At 37.7% G+C, this 19,291-nt stretch overlaps 1 protein-coding gene across 1 annotated transcript in view; it reads left to right on the top strand.

Moving 5' to 3' along the window:
- The first annotated feature begins 10,553 nt into the window (after positions 1–10,553).
- Positions 10,554–19,291, top strand: part of UNC13C (unc-13 homolog C (C. elegans)) — a 690,296-nt gene continuing 681,558 nt past the window's right edge. The window contains exon 1 of the mRNA XM_011986478.1: positions 10,554–13,542. Coding sequence (XP_011841868.1) covers positions 10,554–13,542 — 2,989 coding nt within the window. The remainder of the gene's footprint in view (positions 13,543–19,291) is intronic.

Consider the following 19,291-nt stretch of genomic DNA (forward strand, 5'->3'; position numbering starts at 1 on the left):
AAAAAAAAAAAAAAAGTTTTAAAATCCACAATAGATCCGTCTCTCCCCTAGTTTTCCTCTTTTCCCTCCAATTGACATTAATAACCTAAAATGGATCCGGCCACTGCACTCCAGCCTGAGAGAGAGAGCGAAAAACAAAAAAAAAAAAAAAAAAAAAAAAAAAAATTATTCAAATCCTAACTGTACGTTTGAGCAAGTCGCTTAGAAGCTCTGAGTCTAGCTTTTTTTCCCCTCAGTCTTTAAAATGAGTAATATTTTACCTTGTGTGGTTGTTTTCAAGATACAGATTAATCCTTTTAACAAACAAGAGACAGAATAGACCTTAGGAAACACAGAGGAGCAGGTAATTTGTTTAAACAGGAATATGGGCTCCTTGCCTTGGTATAGGGCACTCGGGTGGCAATGTGTCAAAAGTCGTGGGACAGAAGAGGTGAGAAACATTTCAGCTAATGGAAGCTTTTGCTCTAGAATAGCGGTGGTCCTCAATGTCCTTCCTTTATACAGCTTAACTCTCCATCAATAATTCTAACAAATGTCAAAATTGCTCACAGGATTTACTTTCAGAAATCTCTTTTAATCTCAAACAGTTTCCAATTCCAGAAAATTACAGACATTGAGTATAGAGAATCAAGGTAAAAGTCAAATTATTTAAGGACAGAGTTAGATTGCCCTATCAAAGAATGTTGGGCACAGTGGGAAGGTGCCAAACCCTTGGATGTGATTGCTGTAGAGGAAAGGCAGCACGGCACAGAGGAAAGAATAGTGAAGTCGGGGTAGGAAGCCTGCGTTTTTGTTCCAGCTCTGCTGTATGAACTAAGGCAAGTGTTTCGACCTTCCTAGCTTTCCTTTTCATGCTGTGTACAATTTGAGGATCAGTGCTGTTCAAACTGCGCTCCCCAACCTCAACGACTCTGTAGAGGGTTTCTGTAGGCCCCAGTTTTTGTGGAAACAGTGAAGTGGGACTCTAGCCCTGCTGCCTTAATTCAGCTAAAGGAGTTCTGCTTTTTCAATCATATTGAGTTTCAACATCTGATTTTGTTGGGAAAAAATTGGGAGGGGGCTTGTTTCTGAGGAGAAAAATCAAAACAAAACAATACCTTATAACAAAAAACTCAGCTTTGAAATGTTACAATTCTAAGTTGCTTATCTATAAGCCAGGGTACTTGTACTCTGCTCTCTGTGCATGTGATTAGGAAGATGTTGCAAAGATTGAAAAAGCAATAGTGCTTATCATCATGTAGCTGGGAACGGGGTTGGGCCACGCCAAGATAGTAAATGGGCAAAGCTTATTCAAGGCTCCTCAGTATCTCACTTCTGGAATATTCTCTTACCTGTCCCCTGTGAAGGTGGACTCTTCCCATTCTCAGACTTTAACTTTTTTAAATTGTTGTGGGTGAATAGTCGGTGTATATATTTATGGGGTACCTGAGATATTTTGATACAGACATGCAATGTGTAATAATCACAGTGAATAGGGTATCCATCCCCTCAAGCATTTATCCTTAGTGTTACAAACTGTCCAGTTATACTCATTTAGTATTTTAAAATGTACAATTAAACTTTTACTGACTATAGTCACCCTAGTGTGCTATCAAATATTAGATTGCATTCATTATTTCTATTTTTTGTACCCATTAAGCATCTCCATCTTCCTTCCACCTCCCCATTACCCTTCCCAACCTCTGGTAACCATCTTTCTACTTTCTATCTCCATGATTTCAGTTGCTTTGATTTCCAGATCCCACAAATAAGTGAGAACATATAATGTTTGTTTTTCCATGCCTGACTTATTTCACTTAACTCCAGTTGCATCTATGTTGTTGCAAATGGCAAGATCTCATTATTCTTTTTATGGCTGAATAGCACTTTATTATGTATATGTACCATATTTATTTATCCATTAATCTGTTGATGGACACTTAGGTTGCTTCGAAATCTTGGCTATTGTGAACAGTACTTCAACAGGCATGGGATTGCAGATATCTCTTTGATATAATGATTTCCTTTCTTTTGAATATATATCCAACATCAGGATTGTGGAATCATATGGTAGCTCTATTTTTAGTTTTTTAAGGAACCTTCAAACCATTCTCCATAGTGGTTGTAGTAATTTACACTCCCACTAACAGTATACAAGAGCTTCCTTTTCTCAACATCCTCACCAGCATTTGTTATTGCCTGTCTTTGAGATAAAAGCCATTTTAACTGGAGTGAGATATCTCAGTGTAGTTTTGAGTTACATTTCTCTGATGATCAATGATATTGAGCACCTTTTCATATGCCTGTCTTCCGTTTGTATATATTCTTTTGATAAATGTCTCTTCAAGTCTTTTGCCCATTTTTAAATTGGATTTATTAGATGTTCTTCTTGTAGAGTTGTTTGAGCTCCTTATATATTCTGGTTATTAATCCCTTGTCAGATGGGTAGTTTGCAAATATTTTCTCTCATTCTCTGGGTTGTCTCTTCACTTTGTTGGTTGTTTCCTTCACTGTGCAGAAGCTTTTTAACTTGATGTGACCCCATTTATCCATGTTTACTTTGGTCACCTGTGCTTCTGTGACTCAGGCTTTTTAATGTTCTCTCCACTCTCCCTCCAAATCCTGAGGGATATCCCGATAAACCATTTATACCAAAGTACAAAGTGCCTGATAAGCCTTAAAACCTAGGGGCCCAGTGGCAAGACTTGCATTTCAACAAAGACCAAAATTTTAAATAAAAGAAATAAAGCTCTAATAATAAAAACTAGTATAGATTATTCTTGAGTAGGGGAGTTCTTCAAACATACTATATAGGTCACCACCTATTTCCCTAAGATTTGTCCTCCTGGGCATAGTAGTATAGCATAGTGTTTATGAGAAAGGACTCTAAAACCAGTCACATTGGTTGCAATGCTGGCTGCATCACTTCCAAGCTACATGGCTTTGGGCTAGATACTCAGGCTCTCGTACTTCTTCATCTGTAAAATGAGGATTCATAACAGTATCTACTGCAAGTTTACTATCAAACATTAATATAATCTATAAAAAGCACTCAAGACAATGGCTGGCATATAATAGACATTAAAAATGGAAACACATGTATAAGAGCTATTTGGTAAACAGCTTAGAAGAATAATTAAGGACTAAATGTCATGGTTCAGACTAAATAGACTGTAAGGACTATAATGAAAAGAAAAGATGACAAGTTAAATAACTTTTGTGGAAAAGATGAGTCTTGATTTCTCATTTGAATGCGTTGGAACAGAATAGGTGGAGGACATTCTAGACAGAGTGAAGAACAAGAATAAAACAATGGAAGAATACACGTGTGCATCCAAGGTACCATGAAGTGGCGTAGAGCAGAAGGTGCACAATCATTCATGGGGAGAAGGAGGAGAAGAAAATGATATTTAAGAGAAATTAGATAGAAATCAGTCAATGGGAAGGTTTGAAATAGTGGAGAATGTAACTTTAGGGGACCAGTAAGCTATTGTAGTATTCTTTGACTAAAGTAAGGAGAATGTAAATTATGATAGTGAAATAATTTTAGATTTAGGCAATTGGGCAACTACTTTAGCATCTCTGAGGCTCAGCATTCCTGATCATCAACTGAGATGCTATACTTATAAGATTACCATGAAGATTGTTTGAGATAAGCCACACAAAAGGACTTTGTAGATCCTAAGTGCTATGGAAGTATTAGTACTGAGTGCCATTGTTTACTCTTAAACAAAAGTAGCAGCAATGGGAATGAATAAAGAATGTATGTGGGTTTTAGTTGGGTGAAGAAATTCACAAAATTAATGATTAGCTAAAATTAAAGAGGATGCTTGAGTCATTTGACTTTCATTCTTGGGGGAAAGGGGTCTTCCTGTTTATTTTTTTAAAAAATAGTATATTAGCTTAGGGAAAACCTTTTAATCACTTTCTGACTTGATCATTTTTGTTGAAATATTTTAATATACATTGGTTTATTGCTTTTGCCTTAAAGTAAGGCAAACAACTAACAGTTCCCCCAAACATTATTTAATGTGTTACTGTGTTCCAGCAATTCGCATTGTCAGAGTCATCCCTGTGACCATCAGTCACATTACATACACATCCTTTTACTCCTTCATGTGGAAAGGATATATAAAGCAGGTATAAATCTACATTGACCTGATAAAGACATTCTAGAGGATGCTTTTTAAAATTTTATCTTTAATATCAACTTATTTGCTCATCATCTGCCTTGTCCCAACTTGTTCCACCTCGACCTGCTCCCCCTTATCAATCCTGGTGGTTCCTCATATGCTATTGGTATATCTGGCTTGCTCTTCCATCTCCAGCTACTCTGGTTTTCTTCTTTGCTGTGTTTGGAGGAGCCCGCTTATAAAGTTACTTGGTCAGTGTGCTACTCAATGCTGTTTTCCACAGGAACCCTCTTGCTCAGTGGCACCTTTTCTGTACTTTGTTAGAGTTGCTCCTTCTCTGTTGCAGTGATTCTGCCCTCCTACCTGATGGGAAGCTTCTTTGAGTCAGCTACTTTCCAAATCACCAAGAATTTACTGTTGAACAGATATGTGGTGAACCATATTTATGTATCACCCTTTTATGTATTTTGAAAGAATTTCTTTTAAATCAGCAATTATAGGGCATTTGCTGATGAGGTGCTGTTGTATTGAAAAGCAGAGGTTTTTTTCCTATGTTCTTGTGGGAAAATAATTCTAATCATAACACAGTCCAGGACACATAACAGAAACTTAATGCAAATGAAGGAGCAGTTAAGAGTAAGGTTATTCTATTAGTCTAGGATTAAGCAAATAACAGTAAAGAGAAAGTCAAAAAGTCAAGTGATTCAATAGCAAAGACATGGAATCAACTGAAATGCCCATCAAAACTAGATTGGATAAAGAAAATGTGGTACATATACACCATGCAATACTAAAAAGCCATAAAAAGGAATGAGGTCATGTCCTTTGCAGGGACATGGATGAAGCTGGAAGCCATTATCCTTAGCAAACTAACGCAGGAACAGAAAACCAAACACTGCATCTTCTCACTCATAAGCGGGAACTGTACAATGAGAACACAGGGACTCAGGGAGGAGAACAACATACTCTGGAACTTGTTGGGGGGTGGGTTGGGGGGAGGTAGAGCGTTAGGAAAAGTAGCTAAATGCATGCTGGGCTTAATACGTAGGTAATGGGTTGACAGGTGTAGCAAACCAGCATGGCACACGTTTATCTATGTAACAAACCTGCACATCCTGCCCATGTGACCCAGAACTAAAAATAACAAGAAAAGCCAGGTAATAAGCATATTTCTAGACCAAAGACAGGAATACAGATCAGAATCAGGGCCAGTGAGACAAGTGTGGGTCCTGAGGCCAGGACTTGGGGAGGAGAACTCCTTGGGCTGTACCATAAGAGGTCCTGTCCCTTTGTCTTCTTTGTCTGTCTTGAAAGTTAACCTCTAAATATCCAGCTCACCTGGGTATTTAGTACTTTACTGCCTTTAATAAGGAACATAAAATACTTTAATGGATTCAATAAGGTACATAAAATTGTTTGTTGATCTGAAAATGCTTTAGCTTAATTCTGGTAATGATTTAGCAATAAATTTTTGACTGTTTAAAAGTTCATTATCTCCTTTAGCCCACTAGGGTATCTAACTTTTAGAGTCATATTAAATAGTTCTCTTAAAAATGAATATGTTAACATATCTGCAAACCATATTTCCCATTAAACACTAATATTAATTTCAGAGTTTACACATTTCCTGTTCAAATCTGGGGCTTGGAGTCAAGACTGTGTTTCATGTTAATTGCATGACCTTAAGCAAGTTTTCAGAAACTCTAAACCTTGAGTCACTTTATCTGGAAAATGAAAATACTTATTTTATACAATTATTGTGAGAACGAAATGAGATAAACTTTAGAAAATTGCATACACAGTGCTTGGTACATAGTAAATAATGATTGAATGTTATTACGAAGGCTTCCCATAACAACATAGTCTATTGTTCTAATCTCTCTCAAAGGTTTTCTTTCCAAAGTCTTAATTCTTATCCCTAAAGTTCATTACCAAAGATAATATATGGTTATGTAACTACAGTTAAAATATCTGGAGAGTAAGTTGGAGCTTTGGAATTCAAGTAGTTAAGATGAGATGATGTTATCTTAGCGTTCACCTTCCAGCTACCTCTCATCCACCTTGAGTTTGTCCTGATTTGAGCCATTTTCCTTTAAAACAAAGAACTTCAGAGAGAGGAGTAGGTATGTGGGTTTGTATGGGATGGGTATAAGGGCTTGTATCAGTTACCACTGGTTACATTCACTTTACATACAAATGACTGTTTCATAGACTCCAGAACTAGGACCAAACTACCTTCTTACTTTATTTATCGGTGCTGTTTTTGGCTGTATCTCTTTATCTCTTTGAATATGTTATATCCTCGTATAATAGGCATAATGATGCCTTCTTTAAAGAGTTTCTGTGAGGATTACAGAGATAATTTAAGTTTCTGAAACATAACAGGTGACCATTAAATGTCATCTTCCTTTCCTATCTCAGTCACTTGTCTGAAGGAAGTGCCACAGCCGGTATTTTGAACTCACCGAATCTTTCCCTAAGACATCTATGGTTTTATGATGGGATTGTATCACACACACATACCGTAGGAGCTCAGTAACTAGGAAGGTGAGATTTCAACATTAGGAAATTGTTGCTGAACCATAGAGATAAAAGTATCTTCTCTTTCACTTCTGACTGTTTCTTTAGAATGTCTTTGTTCTTCCTCTTTCATTTTCCAACCTAGCAGAATTCTTAGGTTGCCCCCCACTATATCATAATTTTCACATCAGGTACCACCTGATTAGTCTTCTGTGATTGCTACTTGAAGCTTTGCACTACTCTTCTCAGTACTAGTAATAACTAACATGTACTGGGCTTTGCTATCTTCTAGACATTGCTCCAAAAATTTACATGTATTAACTTATTTAAACCTTACAACTATCCTATGAGGGGATGCTATTTCTGTCCCAATATAATTAATGTACAAGATAAAGCAGTAAAAGCAGTAGGGAAGTAACTTTCTTCTTCTTCTTTTATTCTTTTTTCTTTCTTTCTTTCTTTCTTTTTTTTTTTTTTTTTTTTTGAGATGGAGTCTCACTCTGTCACCAGGCTGGAGTGCAGTGGCGTGATCTCAGCTCACTGCAACCTCTGCCTCCCGGGTTCAAGCGATTCTCCTGCCTCAGTCTCCTGAACAGCAGAGACTACAGGCATGCACCACCATGCTTGGCTAATTTTTGTATTTTTAGTAGAGATGGAGTTCAAGTGATTCTCCTGCCTCAGCCTCCTGAGTAGCTGGGGCTACAGGCACGCACCATCACACCCAGTTAATTTTTGTATTTTTAGTAGAGATGGGGTTTCACCATCTTGGCCAGGGTGGTATCGAATTCCTGACCTTGTGATTCGCCTGCCTCAGCCTCCCAAGGAAGTAACTTTCTTATGACCACACAGCTAGTGTATCACAGAGTTGGGATTCCAATGCAGGTAATCTGGATCAAAGGACTGTGCTGAAAGCCAATAACCATTAGTGCCTCCTCCTCAAATGGGACTTCTTAAATTTCAAAACTTTCTACCTTCTGATTCTATTTTGTCAGTCTTCTGCTCCCCACCAGAGGCATCCCTCTCTGGATAACGTGGATGCTTCTCCATCTTTGCACATGACATGAATGTCTCAGATGCTTCTCTTCTGCTCACACCGCTTCTCCTTCTCTGGATTGTGTAAGGCCCAGTGCAGCCACTTTAGGCTTATTGGAACCTATATTGTTTATGTATTAGTTCATGGGTTTCCTACTTTCATTCATTTATATAATCACCTATCTGAAAAACAGTATGAGTCTCTTATGTATCAAGGAATACAAAAATTTAAAGTTAATTAGAACACAGCTCCTGCTCTTCAAGAGTTTACAGTCAGATAGGAGAGGCAGACATACAGATAAAATATTTCACATACATAATTATGGTATTTTGAGAGTACATTGCAGGAGCACAGAGGAGGAAGTGCTGTACTCTGAGGAGGTCTAATGAGCTGATGTTGATCCTTGGCTAGGTGTCAAATGTATAGGTATTCTATAGATATTTATGAAAGAGACATATGAATAGAGAAGGGAAGGGGAAAATAATTGGAGGAAGAAGGAATAGCATGGAAAAAGGCCCTTTCGTGGGGTAAAAATATGGTAATCAGGGAACTGCTATTACTTCACTATGACTGAGACAGATGTGCTTATGGGAGTGACAGAAAATAAGACTGCTAAAATAGTGTTTCAAGAAGGAAGACATGTATTTTCAATTGTATTAATTTTAGAAATTTAGGATTTGAAAAAAGAGTCAAATTATCATTAGGAGGACCACATAGGATACAACTGTCATGGTCCAGATGAGAAATGACAGAGTTCAGAACTAAGGCAAGACTATGTCACCTCAGGTATATACATGGGATGGATGACACATGGTCTAGAATGACTCCTGGGTATATGCTGTGGGCAAGTGGATAATTATGATGACATTATTGAGATTAGTAATTCAGGAAAATTGCTAGGTTCTGGATGGAGTTTAATTTTGGGCAACTAGGTGGAGATACTAAGTGGCTGAAATGTGTGCCAATTCTTCAATAAAGAGTGGCTAGGAGAGAGATGAGCTCCATTGGAGTGGTTGCTGAAATGGTTTTAGAGTTTAAACATAATTTTTACAGATAGTGAGGGCTGGATTATGAATGATATTCTGGCTAGAGAGGATGTAAAAGTTACTGAGGCATGAAAGAGTATGGAGCCCTTAGTGAATAACAGGGTGTTCTCTGTGGTTGGAACACGAGCAAGTGAGTTCGTGGGTGCAACTGTGGACACCTGTTCCTGAGTTTGCATTTGGTGGGTTTCATTTCCCATTGAACTTTCCCACTCAAACGTTTTCTAACAATTATTGCCTAGAACAGTAGCTTTGAACCAGTAATGCCAGTCAGGAAATTTAGATTTGAAAACATTAGAGGCGTTAACAGAATTGCTACTTTGATTTAAACAAAAGGAAGCATTTGTTTCTAAGTTTGGAAGACCAAGGATTTTGGATTGAGTGATTGGTAGAAAATTTTATTTGACCAAAATTGGTTTAAAAATAATTTATCTACCCTATTGCAGCTTAACTTTCCAAAGCCCTTTCTTCACAAGGAGATGTCCCATAGGAGTAAAAAAATGCTTTTTAAATTTAACTCAAAAGTAAATTTCTTAACGTTTTTATTAGTAGACAATAGGTCCTGGTTTGTGTTTGTGAATGAATACCAAATTGTTTCAGAGCAGAAGAGTGATACTCTGATAGTATTTGAAATCTAGAAAGACTTGGGCTTCTTTAGAGTTCATCTCTTTCACTCCATCTTTTCTCCTCCTCTTTTCACTTATGCTTCCCTCTCTCTTGTGAAGCTGGGCTCCTGGCCAGAGCATGTATTCCGAAATCCCCTGTAGAGCCTGATTGAAGTGAAACTGGCAGATTTCCAAGTGGAGAGAGCTGATAAAAGAGCAGATTTCTGAGACAATCTATAGTTTATGATGTGTTCTTTAATGAATAAAATAGATTATCTACCCAAACACATACTGGAATACCAACAAAGCCTTTTAACTGTTACTATTATTCTGGGTTACATTTCACTGATAAAATAGTAAGTTCGAGTCAATGAAACTTTGAATTCCTACTACATATAAGGCCTTGTGCTGGCAAACCAGCAAAATTAAATATTAACTTTATTTTCTTTTTCTTCACACAATTCAAGAAACTAGTCATCATAGAGATTACTTATTTGTGTGGTCAGAAAAAGATTATTTGAATGAATAAAAACAGGTTTTATATATAGAGATAATATTAATTTGTGAATTTTGAATACCTGGGATGTGAAGGAAATATATTTAGATTTAAATTCTTATGTTTGTTTAAGTAAACATGTTATTAGGAAAGAAAGTAAAGTAGAAATGACTTTATGAAGTTAATATGTCTGCATAAGTTGCCTGTCATATTACTCAATGTTTTCTAAATAATCATTATTACCTTTTATTACTATTTCAGTTGTGCCCACCCATGAATGATTTATCAAAAAACATTATAAACATAGTTATTGGTAGTGATTTGCTTTAAGTAATAATTTTAAAAGTAAATTTACATTGAAATTCATGTATGCTCCTACTTCTTCTGCAATTTTTCACACGTTGTGTATTACGAATACTTTTGAAACATGTTGGAAATGGAATAAATCTAGAATTGAATTCTGATATTTAACATTCATTTCTTTGTAGACACTACATGGAGTTGTGTGGAAATGACAGAGATTCATGAAACCCCTCCTCCAGGAAAGAATGTCTTTCATAGATGGAGCTTTGCTTCCGGTTTGCACAGGACAGCGACAATGTGGCAGAGCCACGCCTGCCCTTCCTGCTCTTTCCAGTGATTCACAGAACATCTGAACAGTGATGCTTGCCTTGGATTTTCAGATTTTCATCCTGATACTTGTTTACTTTTCTGGGGCAGAAAAGCTTGCACTAATTGCTCTCCATGGTGGCTAATTTTTTCAAGAGCTTGATTTTACCTTACATTCATAAGCTTTGCAAAGGAATGTTTACAAAGAAATTGGGAAATACAAACAAAAAAAAAGAGTATCGTCAGCAGAGAAAGGATCAAGACTTTCCTACTGCTGGCCAGACCAAATCCCCCAAATTTTCTTATACCTTTAAAAGCACTGTAAAGAAGATTGCAAAGTGTTCATCTACTCACAACTTATCCACCAAGGAAGACGAGGCTAGTAAAGAGTTTTCCCTCTCGCCAACATTCAGTTACCGAGTAGCTATTGCCAATGGCCTACAAAAGAATACTAAAGTAACCAACAGTGACCATGAGGATCTGCTTCAAGAGCTGTCTTCAATTGAGAGTTCCTACTCAGAATCATTAAATGAACTAAGGAGTAGCACAGAAAACCAGGCACAATCAACACACACAATGCCAGTTAGACGCAACAGAAAGAGTTCAAGCAGCCTTGCACCCTCTGAGGGCAGCTCTGATGGGGAGCGTACTCTACATAGCTTAAAACTGGGGGCTTTACGAAAACTGAGAAAATGGAAAAAGAGTCAAGAGTGTGTCTCCTCAGACTCCGAGTTAAGCACCATGAAAAAATCCTGGGGAATAAGAAGCAAGTCTTTGGACAGAACTATCCGAAACCCAAAGACAAATGCCCTGGAACCAGGGTTCAGTTCCTCTGGCTGCATTAGCCAGACACATGATGTCATGGAAATGATCTTTAAGGAACTTCAGGGAATAAGTCAGATTGAAACAGAACTTTCTGAACTACGAGGGCATGTCAATGCTCTCAAGCACTCCATCGATGAGATCTCTAGCAGCGTGGAGGTTGTACAAAGTGAAATTGAGCAGCTACGTACAGGGTTTGTCCAGTCCCGGAGGGAAACTAGAGACATCCATGATTATATTAAGCACTTAGGTCATATGGGTAGCAAGGCAAGCCTGAGATTTTTAAATGTGCCTGAAGACAGATTTGAATATGTTGAAAGTGTGGTGTACCAAATTCTAATAGATAAAATGGGTTTTTCAGATGCACCAAATGCTATTAAAATCGAATTTGCTCAGAGGATAGGACACCAGAGGGACTGTCCAAATGCAAAGCCTCGACCCATACTTGTGTACTTTGAAACCCCTCAGCAAAGGGATTCTGTCTTAAAAAAATCATATAAACTCAAAGGAACAGGCATTGGAATTTCAACAGATATTCTAACTCATGACATCAGAGAAAGAAAAGAGAAAGGGATACCATCCTCCCAGACATATGAGAGTATGGATATGAAGTTGTCTACTCCAGAGCCAAAAATCAAGAACAATTGGCAGTCACCTGATGACAGTGATGAAGATCTTGAATCTGACCTCAATAGAAACAGTTACGCTGTGCTTTCCAAGTCAGAGCTTCCAACAAAGGGAAGTACTTCCAAGCCAAGCTCAAAATCACACAGTGCTAGATCCAAGAATAAAACTGCTAATAGCAGCAGAATTTCAAATAAATCAGATTATGATAAAATCTCCTCACAGTTGCCAGAATCAGATATCTTGGAAAAGCAAACCACAACCCATTATGCAGATGCAACACCTCTCTGGCACTCACAGAGTGATTTTTTCACTGCTAAACTTAGTCGTTCTGAATCAGATTTTTCCAAATTGTGTCAGTCTTACTCAGAGGATTTTTCAGAAAATCAGTTTTTCACTAGAACTAATGGAAGCTCTCTCCTGTCATCTTCGGACCGGGAGCTATGGCAAAGGAAACAGGAAGGAACAGTGACCCTGTATGACAGTCCCAAGGACCAGCATTTGAATGGAAGTGTTCAGGGTATCCAAGGGCAGACTGAAATTGAAAACACAGAAACTGTGGATAGTGGAATGAGTAATGGCATGGTGTGTGCATCTGGAGACCGGAGTCATTACAGTGATTCTCAGCTCTCTTTACATGAGGATCTTTCTCCATGGAAGGAATGGAATCAAGTAGAGCAAGGAGCTGATTTAGGCTTGGATTCATCCACCCAGGAAGGTTTTGATTATGAAACAAATAGTCTTTCTGAGCAACAGCTGGGTGTTTACAATAAAGACCTAGAATACTTGGGAAAGTGCCACAGTGATCTTCAAGATGACTCAGAGAGCTACGACTTAACTCAAGATGACAACTCTTCTCCATGCCCTGGCTTGGATAATGAACCACAAGGCCAATGGGTTGGCCAATATGATTCTTATCAGGGAGCTAATTCTAATGAGCTTTACCAAAATCAAAACCAGTTGTCCATGATGTATGGAAGTCAAAGTGAATTGCAAAGTGATGATTCAGAGGATGCCCCAGCAAAATCATGGCACAGTCGATTAAGCATTGACCTTTCTGATAAGACTTTCAGCTTTCCAAAATTTGGATCTACACTGCAGAGGGCTAAATCAGCCTTGGAAGTAGTATGGAACAAAAGCACACAGAGTCTGAGTGGGTATGAGGACAGTGGCTCTTCATTAATGGGGAGATTTCGGACATTATCTCAATCAACTGCAAATGAGTCAAGTACCACACTTGACTCTGATGTCTACACGGAGCCCTATTACTATAAAGCAGAGGATGAGGAGGATTATACTGAACCAGTGGCTGATAATGAAACAGATTATGTTGAAGTGATGGAACAAGTCCTTGCTAAACTAGAAAACAGGACTAGTATTACTGAAACAGATGAACAAATGCAAGAATATGATCACCTTTTATATGAAACACCTTATGAAACTCCACAAGATGAGGGTTATGATGGTCCAGCAGATGATATGGTTAGTGAAGAGGGATTAGAACCCTTAAATGAAACATCAGCTGAGATGGAAATAAGAGAAGATGAAAACCAAAACATTCCTGAACAGCCAGTGGAGATCACAAAGCCAAAGAGAATTCGTCCTTCTTTCAAAGAAGCAGCTTTAAGGGCCTATAAAAAACAAATGGCGGAGTTGGAAGAGAGGATCTTGGCTGGAGGTATTCATGTTTAAATGCTACATTGTAAACTAATTGTGTTTTAACATCAGGTAGCATTTCTTTAGAGCATGTTCTGTGTTTACTTGGGTGAGAGTTTACTTGCAATGACTTTTCGTGCTTCCTCTGAGGAGCATTTTATTTTACTCAGACAGCTCTCCTAAGAAGTTGGGCTTGATTTAAAATCAAAGAATATGTTAAATGGGTCATATTGGAATGAGCCCAAACTTAACCCAACACGTTGTGGATCAGATTTCTCTGCTCAATTTAGGCACAAACCCCATTTTACATCAACTAACTTTGTGGCATCGGTTGTCGAAGAAAAGGTGAGTGAAATCAAAGGTTAAGCCAACAGCTTGGCGTCTATTTCTTGGTTCCATTAAGTTTACAGGGATGGAGAGAAAGTTGTAGTTAATCTTAAAAAATATGAAAAGATCGACTCTGAGACATAATCACTCATTTTCCTATCCATTCAACAATTTAGGGGTTGCCCATAGGAAAAGTTGTGTCTGCACAGGCTACCATAGGTCAGTTCCATGGAAGACCACGGACTCCCTTACAACCTACTGGCACAGTCAGGGAGAGCATTAGAACCAAGGCCCTAGGTCATGCCTGAGTGGTCACAAGCTATTCTTTGAGAAGAGATCAGTAAGCGCATAGAGTTGAATAGTTACCTCCTTAAGAATAAAGTCCCTTCTCCACCACGGAAATGAGAAGAGTACCTTAATTAACAAGTTTAATTGCTTTCTTGTGGGAACAACTTTGGATTACATAGTTTGGAATCCAGGTGGAATTGTGGAAAGTGATAGTTATATGTAAATGTAAGTGTGTGTTTACTTTTTATTTCTCAACCCAACTTCCTCCGCACTTATTCCAATCCCTTACCATTTATTTTAGTTGCATGCTAACTACTTATATTTTCGGGATAGTCTTTCACAATCTCAATTTAAGTGATTTGCATATTATTATTATGTTCCCTGATCATGGTATTGTCATCATTAACTAAGCTATTACTCTACATAATACTTCATAAAGGTATATATGGCCAAATGTTACTTGCTATTATCAAATAAAACATAATAATATCTGCAGCCAGTAGCAGCGGCTTCTCTGTCTTAACCAAAGATGTGATCAAACTCCTCTAAACTAGCCATTTTCTGGTTGATGTGAGTAGACTATTGAATAATCAGAAATCTTTACTGCTAAACTATTTGAATTTCTAAGACAACTGAAATAACTAGGGTTTGCCACTCTAAAAATCTGTCCTTATAAAACAACACAGTTTATGTAATTTATTTAGGAATGATATAAGTCAAAGGGATCTTGCATGCACTGGCTGTTGTGACATTTTTTTTTTTTTTTTTTTTTTTTTTTTTTTTGCAGGGATGGGTAGTTCTCCACTATATTTAAAACTGATTTAAGACTGAAAAGTAGTCAAATGTTATGCAAATGCAATTCATATGGTAATAATATCTATCTTACATTAGAGTGATTTTTGAGAGTCAGATGTCCTTGTTACTGAAATTCATTTGCTATTTCTTGGGATACAGGCTAGCAGTTTGACATTGTATTTTATTTGCTGTTGATTCAAAGAAGTTTACTCAAAGGCAAATGAAGACTAAGAAGTGCATGAGCATGTATGTGTGTGGGGCGGGGGTGGGGGGTTGTGTATATCTGTTGTGACATAATAGAGAAAAGTTTTAATGCCAATTGGTTAATGTAGTTGCTTGAAATGTTAGGCAATATCATAAATAGGACAAGATGATACATTTCAGAAAAATGGATCTTCTTCAACTTTTAAAAATTCCAAACGAGCAACCCTCTGCAAAGCAGATTGTTACTGATGGTGACCCTTCAACCAGCTAAAAAACCTAGTCATCCAGTGGTACTTAACTTTGGAATACACACGTGCTCTTGGTTATCTATAACCACCTGGTTAAGAATAAAAACACAGATAAAACAATCCTGTACCATTCACCTGACATATGAGGCCTGGCTATAGAGGACTCACACCCTTCCATCCTCTTGGAGCTTAGCTTCTTATTATCCTGTGAGCCAACTGTGAATGGAATCTGTTGGATATCAATTGTCCTAGAGGAAATCAGCACACACATTTTTAAGATGGTCTCTGGTTGCTGAAAGGTACCAGATTGACTACCTAGGAAGCTGCGGTAGCCTAGATTTTAAAGGCTATCTCTGCTTCCCTTGGCAGCAGTCAGGCAATTTTCCCCATCCTGTGCCACCCATATGCCTCTGAAGGAAGGACAGCCAAAGAAGGACATTTTCCGGGCCCCTTTCCTGCTCAGAGCATCCCAAAGAGGTGCCAGTTGTCATGATGGTTTCTGTGCCCATGGCCATCTGCTTACTGGGATTTGGGCAGATGCCAACATATTTTTTCTCTCCATGGCTACATAGTTATCATTAGGTAGCAGTGCTATCTTTTCTCCATAAGTAACCTTAGCCAGATTGGAGTGCAGAGCTCTTGCTGTCAAACTGTGGGATGCCGTCTCCCTGACACAGCTTTATGGAATTATAAGCTCACACATTTGAATTATTTATTTCAACTGTTGTCTTCAGGATCCAGAGGATCAGAAAACTCGGATGTTTATAGATGTGGATATTTGGTGATAATGTTTCAGAGAACCTTCATCTTGAACAGCATTCCAGTAGGAAGAGACCTTAGAGTGTGTGTAGCCAGAAGCTTCCCCATGAGGTCAAATTCTTCCAGTGTTGCTGGCCCTTGCTGAGTTGGCACCATTTGTGGAGCTGTCTTGATTCCTACACCATGATGGTGACTTTCTGATCCCCCACCGTCAGCCTTGTACCACCTTCTATCAACTGGAATTAACTATTTATTGTCTCCTCAAAATTCCCATGTACTTGCCTCTTCTTACACTGACTCTCATATTTATGTGCATTTCTCATTTTCTTTTCCAGAATAATCTATAGGCAAGGTGTCTTTTTTTTATCCTTTAACTTGTACTGTGCCTAGACTAGTGTTTTATACCCATATGGCATTGAGTTAAAAGGTGTTGGATAAATGCCTGAATCAAGAGAGGTGGGATACTAACTAAAAAAAACACAAACTTTAAAGTCAAATCCACATTCAAACTGTGACTTTTAATTGCTAAGACTATGACTTTATCTCCTGAGCGCTCAGAAGAATAGACATAAAAGCTTATTGCTCAGAATTACTATATATTATGCACTTTCCAGGCTGTTTACCTGTTTTTCATTCTTTTACTTCTTATAACACCTCTATCAATTTAATGTTATTATTATTATCCCATTTTACAGGTGAGGAAGCAGATACTGAAAACTTACCTAGCTTGATCTCATTCAGCTAGTAAGTGGTGGATCAAGAATTACATGGATTGTTACTCTGGCTATTTAGAGCAGCAATATGTTTATTCACTTCAAAGGTTGTTTTTATTCAAGTTTTTTTTATCAGGAAAAACAAGCTTTTATCAGGAAAAACTGATAAAAGATGAAGAACAGAATCAGCCACTAGGTTTAGTTCAACTCAGAGATATTCATGAGAAACCAGTACAAATATGAAAGGCACTAAGTTTCTGGGACTCCCAGGTTATGATGTGAAATAGTTCATTATCAGTCTTTCTACTTCAAATCATTGGTTCATTTTATAAATCAAGATCTGTAGAGTGCAATAAGTACTGTACTAAAACAGTTGCTTGAAGGATGTTGTATTTGCAGTCTGATACACTTTACATGAAATTAGAACCTAAAGTCAGTTGGAAGTATTAATAATTTTCCTAGCAGAAGAACAAAAATCTTGTTCGGAAGAAGACTGTGATACTGGAAATTAGCATACTTCCTAGTTTTTACATCATGGTATATATTTTGTTTTCTGAATGGTTATAAAACTGTCCGAATATTTTGACTTCCAAGTAAGGATATAAAATTGAAGGTATTAAAATTTCCTAAGGTATATACTTTGTTAGACTAGTGGTTCCCAATCTGGCTGGTTGTTAGAATCATCTGGAAAGCCTTTGTAGTAGTTGTTCCTGGGATGTTGTTTTAAAATGACCAATTATTAGCATATTTTCAGAGATCATTGTGACTTGGTGGTCCTACAATGGCGCCAGGCATATGCATTTAAAATTACTTGAGTTACTGATGTAATATATGCCCTTTAATAAAACAACAGCAACAACCACACACACAATTAAAAACATAATAAAACAAAATCTAAAGTGAAAAGTAAAATAGCTCACCTGTGGACAGTCCAGGTCAGGAGGATGGAGTCTGGCTATTTACATGCTCCCTTGATGGTTCTGAGGAATGTGATCAACAGAGCACATTTGAAGAGCACTTCTAAAAGCTATGTAGCAAATATACCTGCCCACATGGCATTCTTAATTTCCCCCTTTTTTAACTTGAAAGAGATAAAATCAGTCTAAGGAAAAATATTAATGATTTTTCTTTCTTTTGATTTTTTGAGACAAATTCTCTCTGTTGCCCAGACAAGAGTGCAGTGGCATGATCTTGGCTCACTGCAACCTCCGCCTCCTGAGTTCAAGCAATTCTCCTGCCTCAGCCTCCCTAGTAGCTGGGACTACAGGTGCCTGCCACCACACTCAGCTAATTTTTTTGTGTGTGTATTTTTTTATTAGAGATGGAGTTTCACCATATTAGCCAGACTGCTCTCAAATTCCTGACCTCATGATCCGCCTGCCTCGGCCTCCCAAAGTGTTGGGATTACAAGCGTGAACCGCCGCACCCGGCCGATTTTTCTTAACTTAAAAACAAAAGATGTTTTGTCAACCTTCCAGAGTTAAGTAGATTATTACATTTTGTGAAAAGGCTTTAGTAATATCTACATATGAAAATAGAAGAGCAATAGATGTATTCCTTAAAAGGTATGTATAAATTGAAAATTTTAGAAATCATGTATATCAAAAATCCTAGGGGATTTTCCCCTAGAAACCATTCAGTGCATAATTTTACCTACAGATAAATTCCTATCATTCCACATTTTATCCGTTTTTGTAACTTTGAGGCTTTTTTTTTTTTTTTTTGGTAAATCTTCCTTCAAGGATAGCAATATTGGTAATAGTAGAAGGCAACTTATCTGCAAAATGTTGCATAAAAAGGTAGTGAATAACAATAACCTTTTGTCTAGTATTTTTTGTTTCTAATACGCTAGAATTATCTATAATGTAAAGTGGTTCTCCTGTTTATTTAATTGACAACATTTTTATTTGACAATAAATTTTTTTATGATTTTACTGTAAGTTCTAGGGTACACGTGCACAACATGCAAGTTTGTTACATATGTATACATGGGCTATGTTGGTTTGCTGCACCCATTAACTCGTCATTTACATTAGGTATATCTCCTAATGCTGTGTCTCCCCCCTCCCCCTTCCCCACAATAGGCCCCAGTGTTGATGTTCCCCTTCCTGTGTCCAAGTGATCTCATTGTTCAATTCCCCGCTATGAGTGAGAACATGCGGTGTTTGGTTTTCTGTTCTTATGATAGTTTGCTGAGAATAATGGTTTCCAGCTGCATCCATGTCCCTACAAAGGACATGAACTCATCCTTTTTTGTAGCTGCATAGTATTCCATGGCATATATGTGCCAAATTTTCTTAATCCAGTCTCTCACTGATGGACATTTGGGTTGATTCCAAGTCTTTGCTACTGTGAATAGTGCCACAATAAACATACGTGTGCATGTGTCTTTATAGCAGCATGATTTATAATCCTTTGGGTATATACCCAGTAATGG

Source organism: Mandrillus leucophaeus, unplaced genomic scaffold (genome assembly GCF_000951045.1).
Source record: "Mandrillus leucophaeus isolate KB7577 unplaced genomic scaffold, Mleu.le_1.0 Scaffold108, whole genome shotgun sequence".
In the NCBI taxonomy this organism is placed as follows: domain Eukaryota; kingdom Metazoa; phylum Chordata; class Mammalia; order Primates; family Cercopithecidae; genus Mandrillus; species Mandrillus leucophaeus.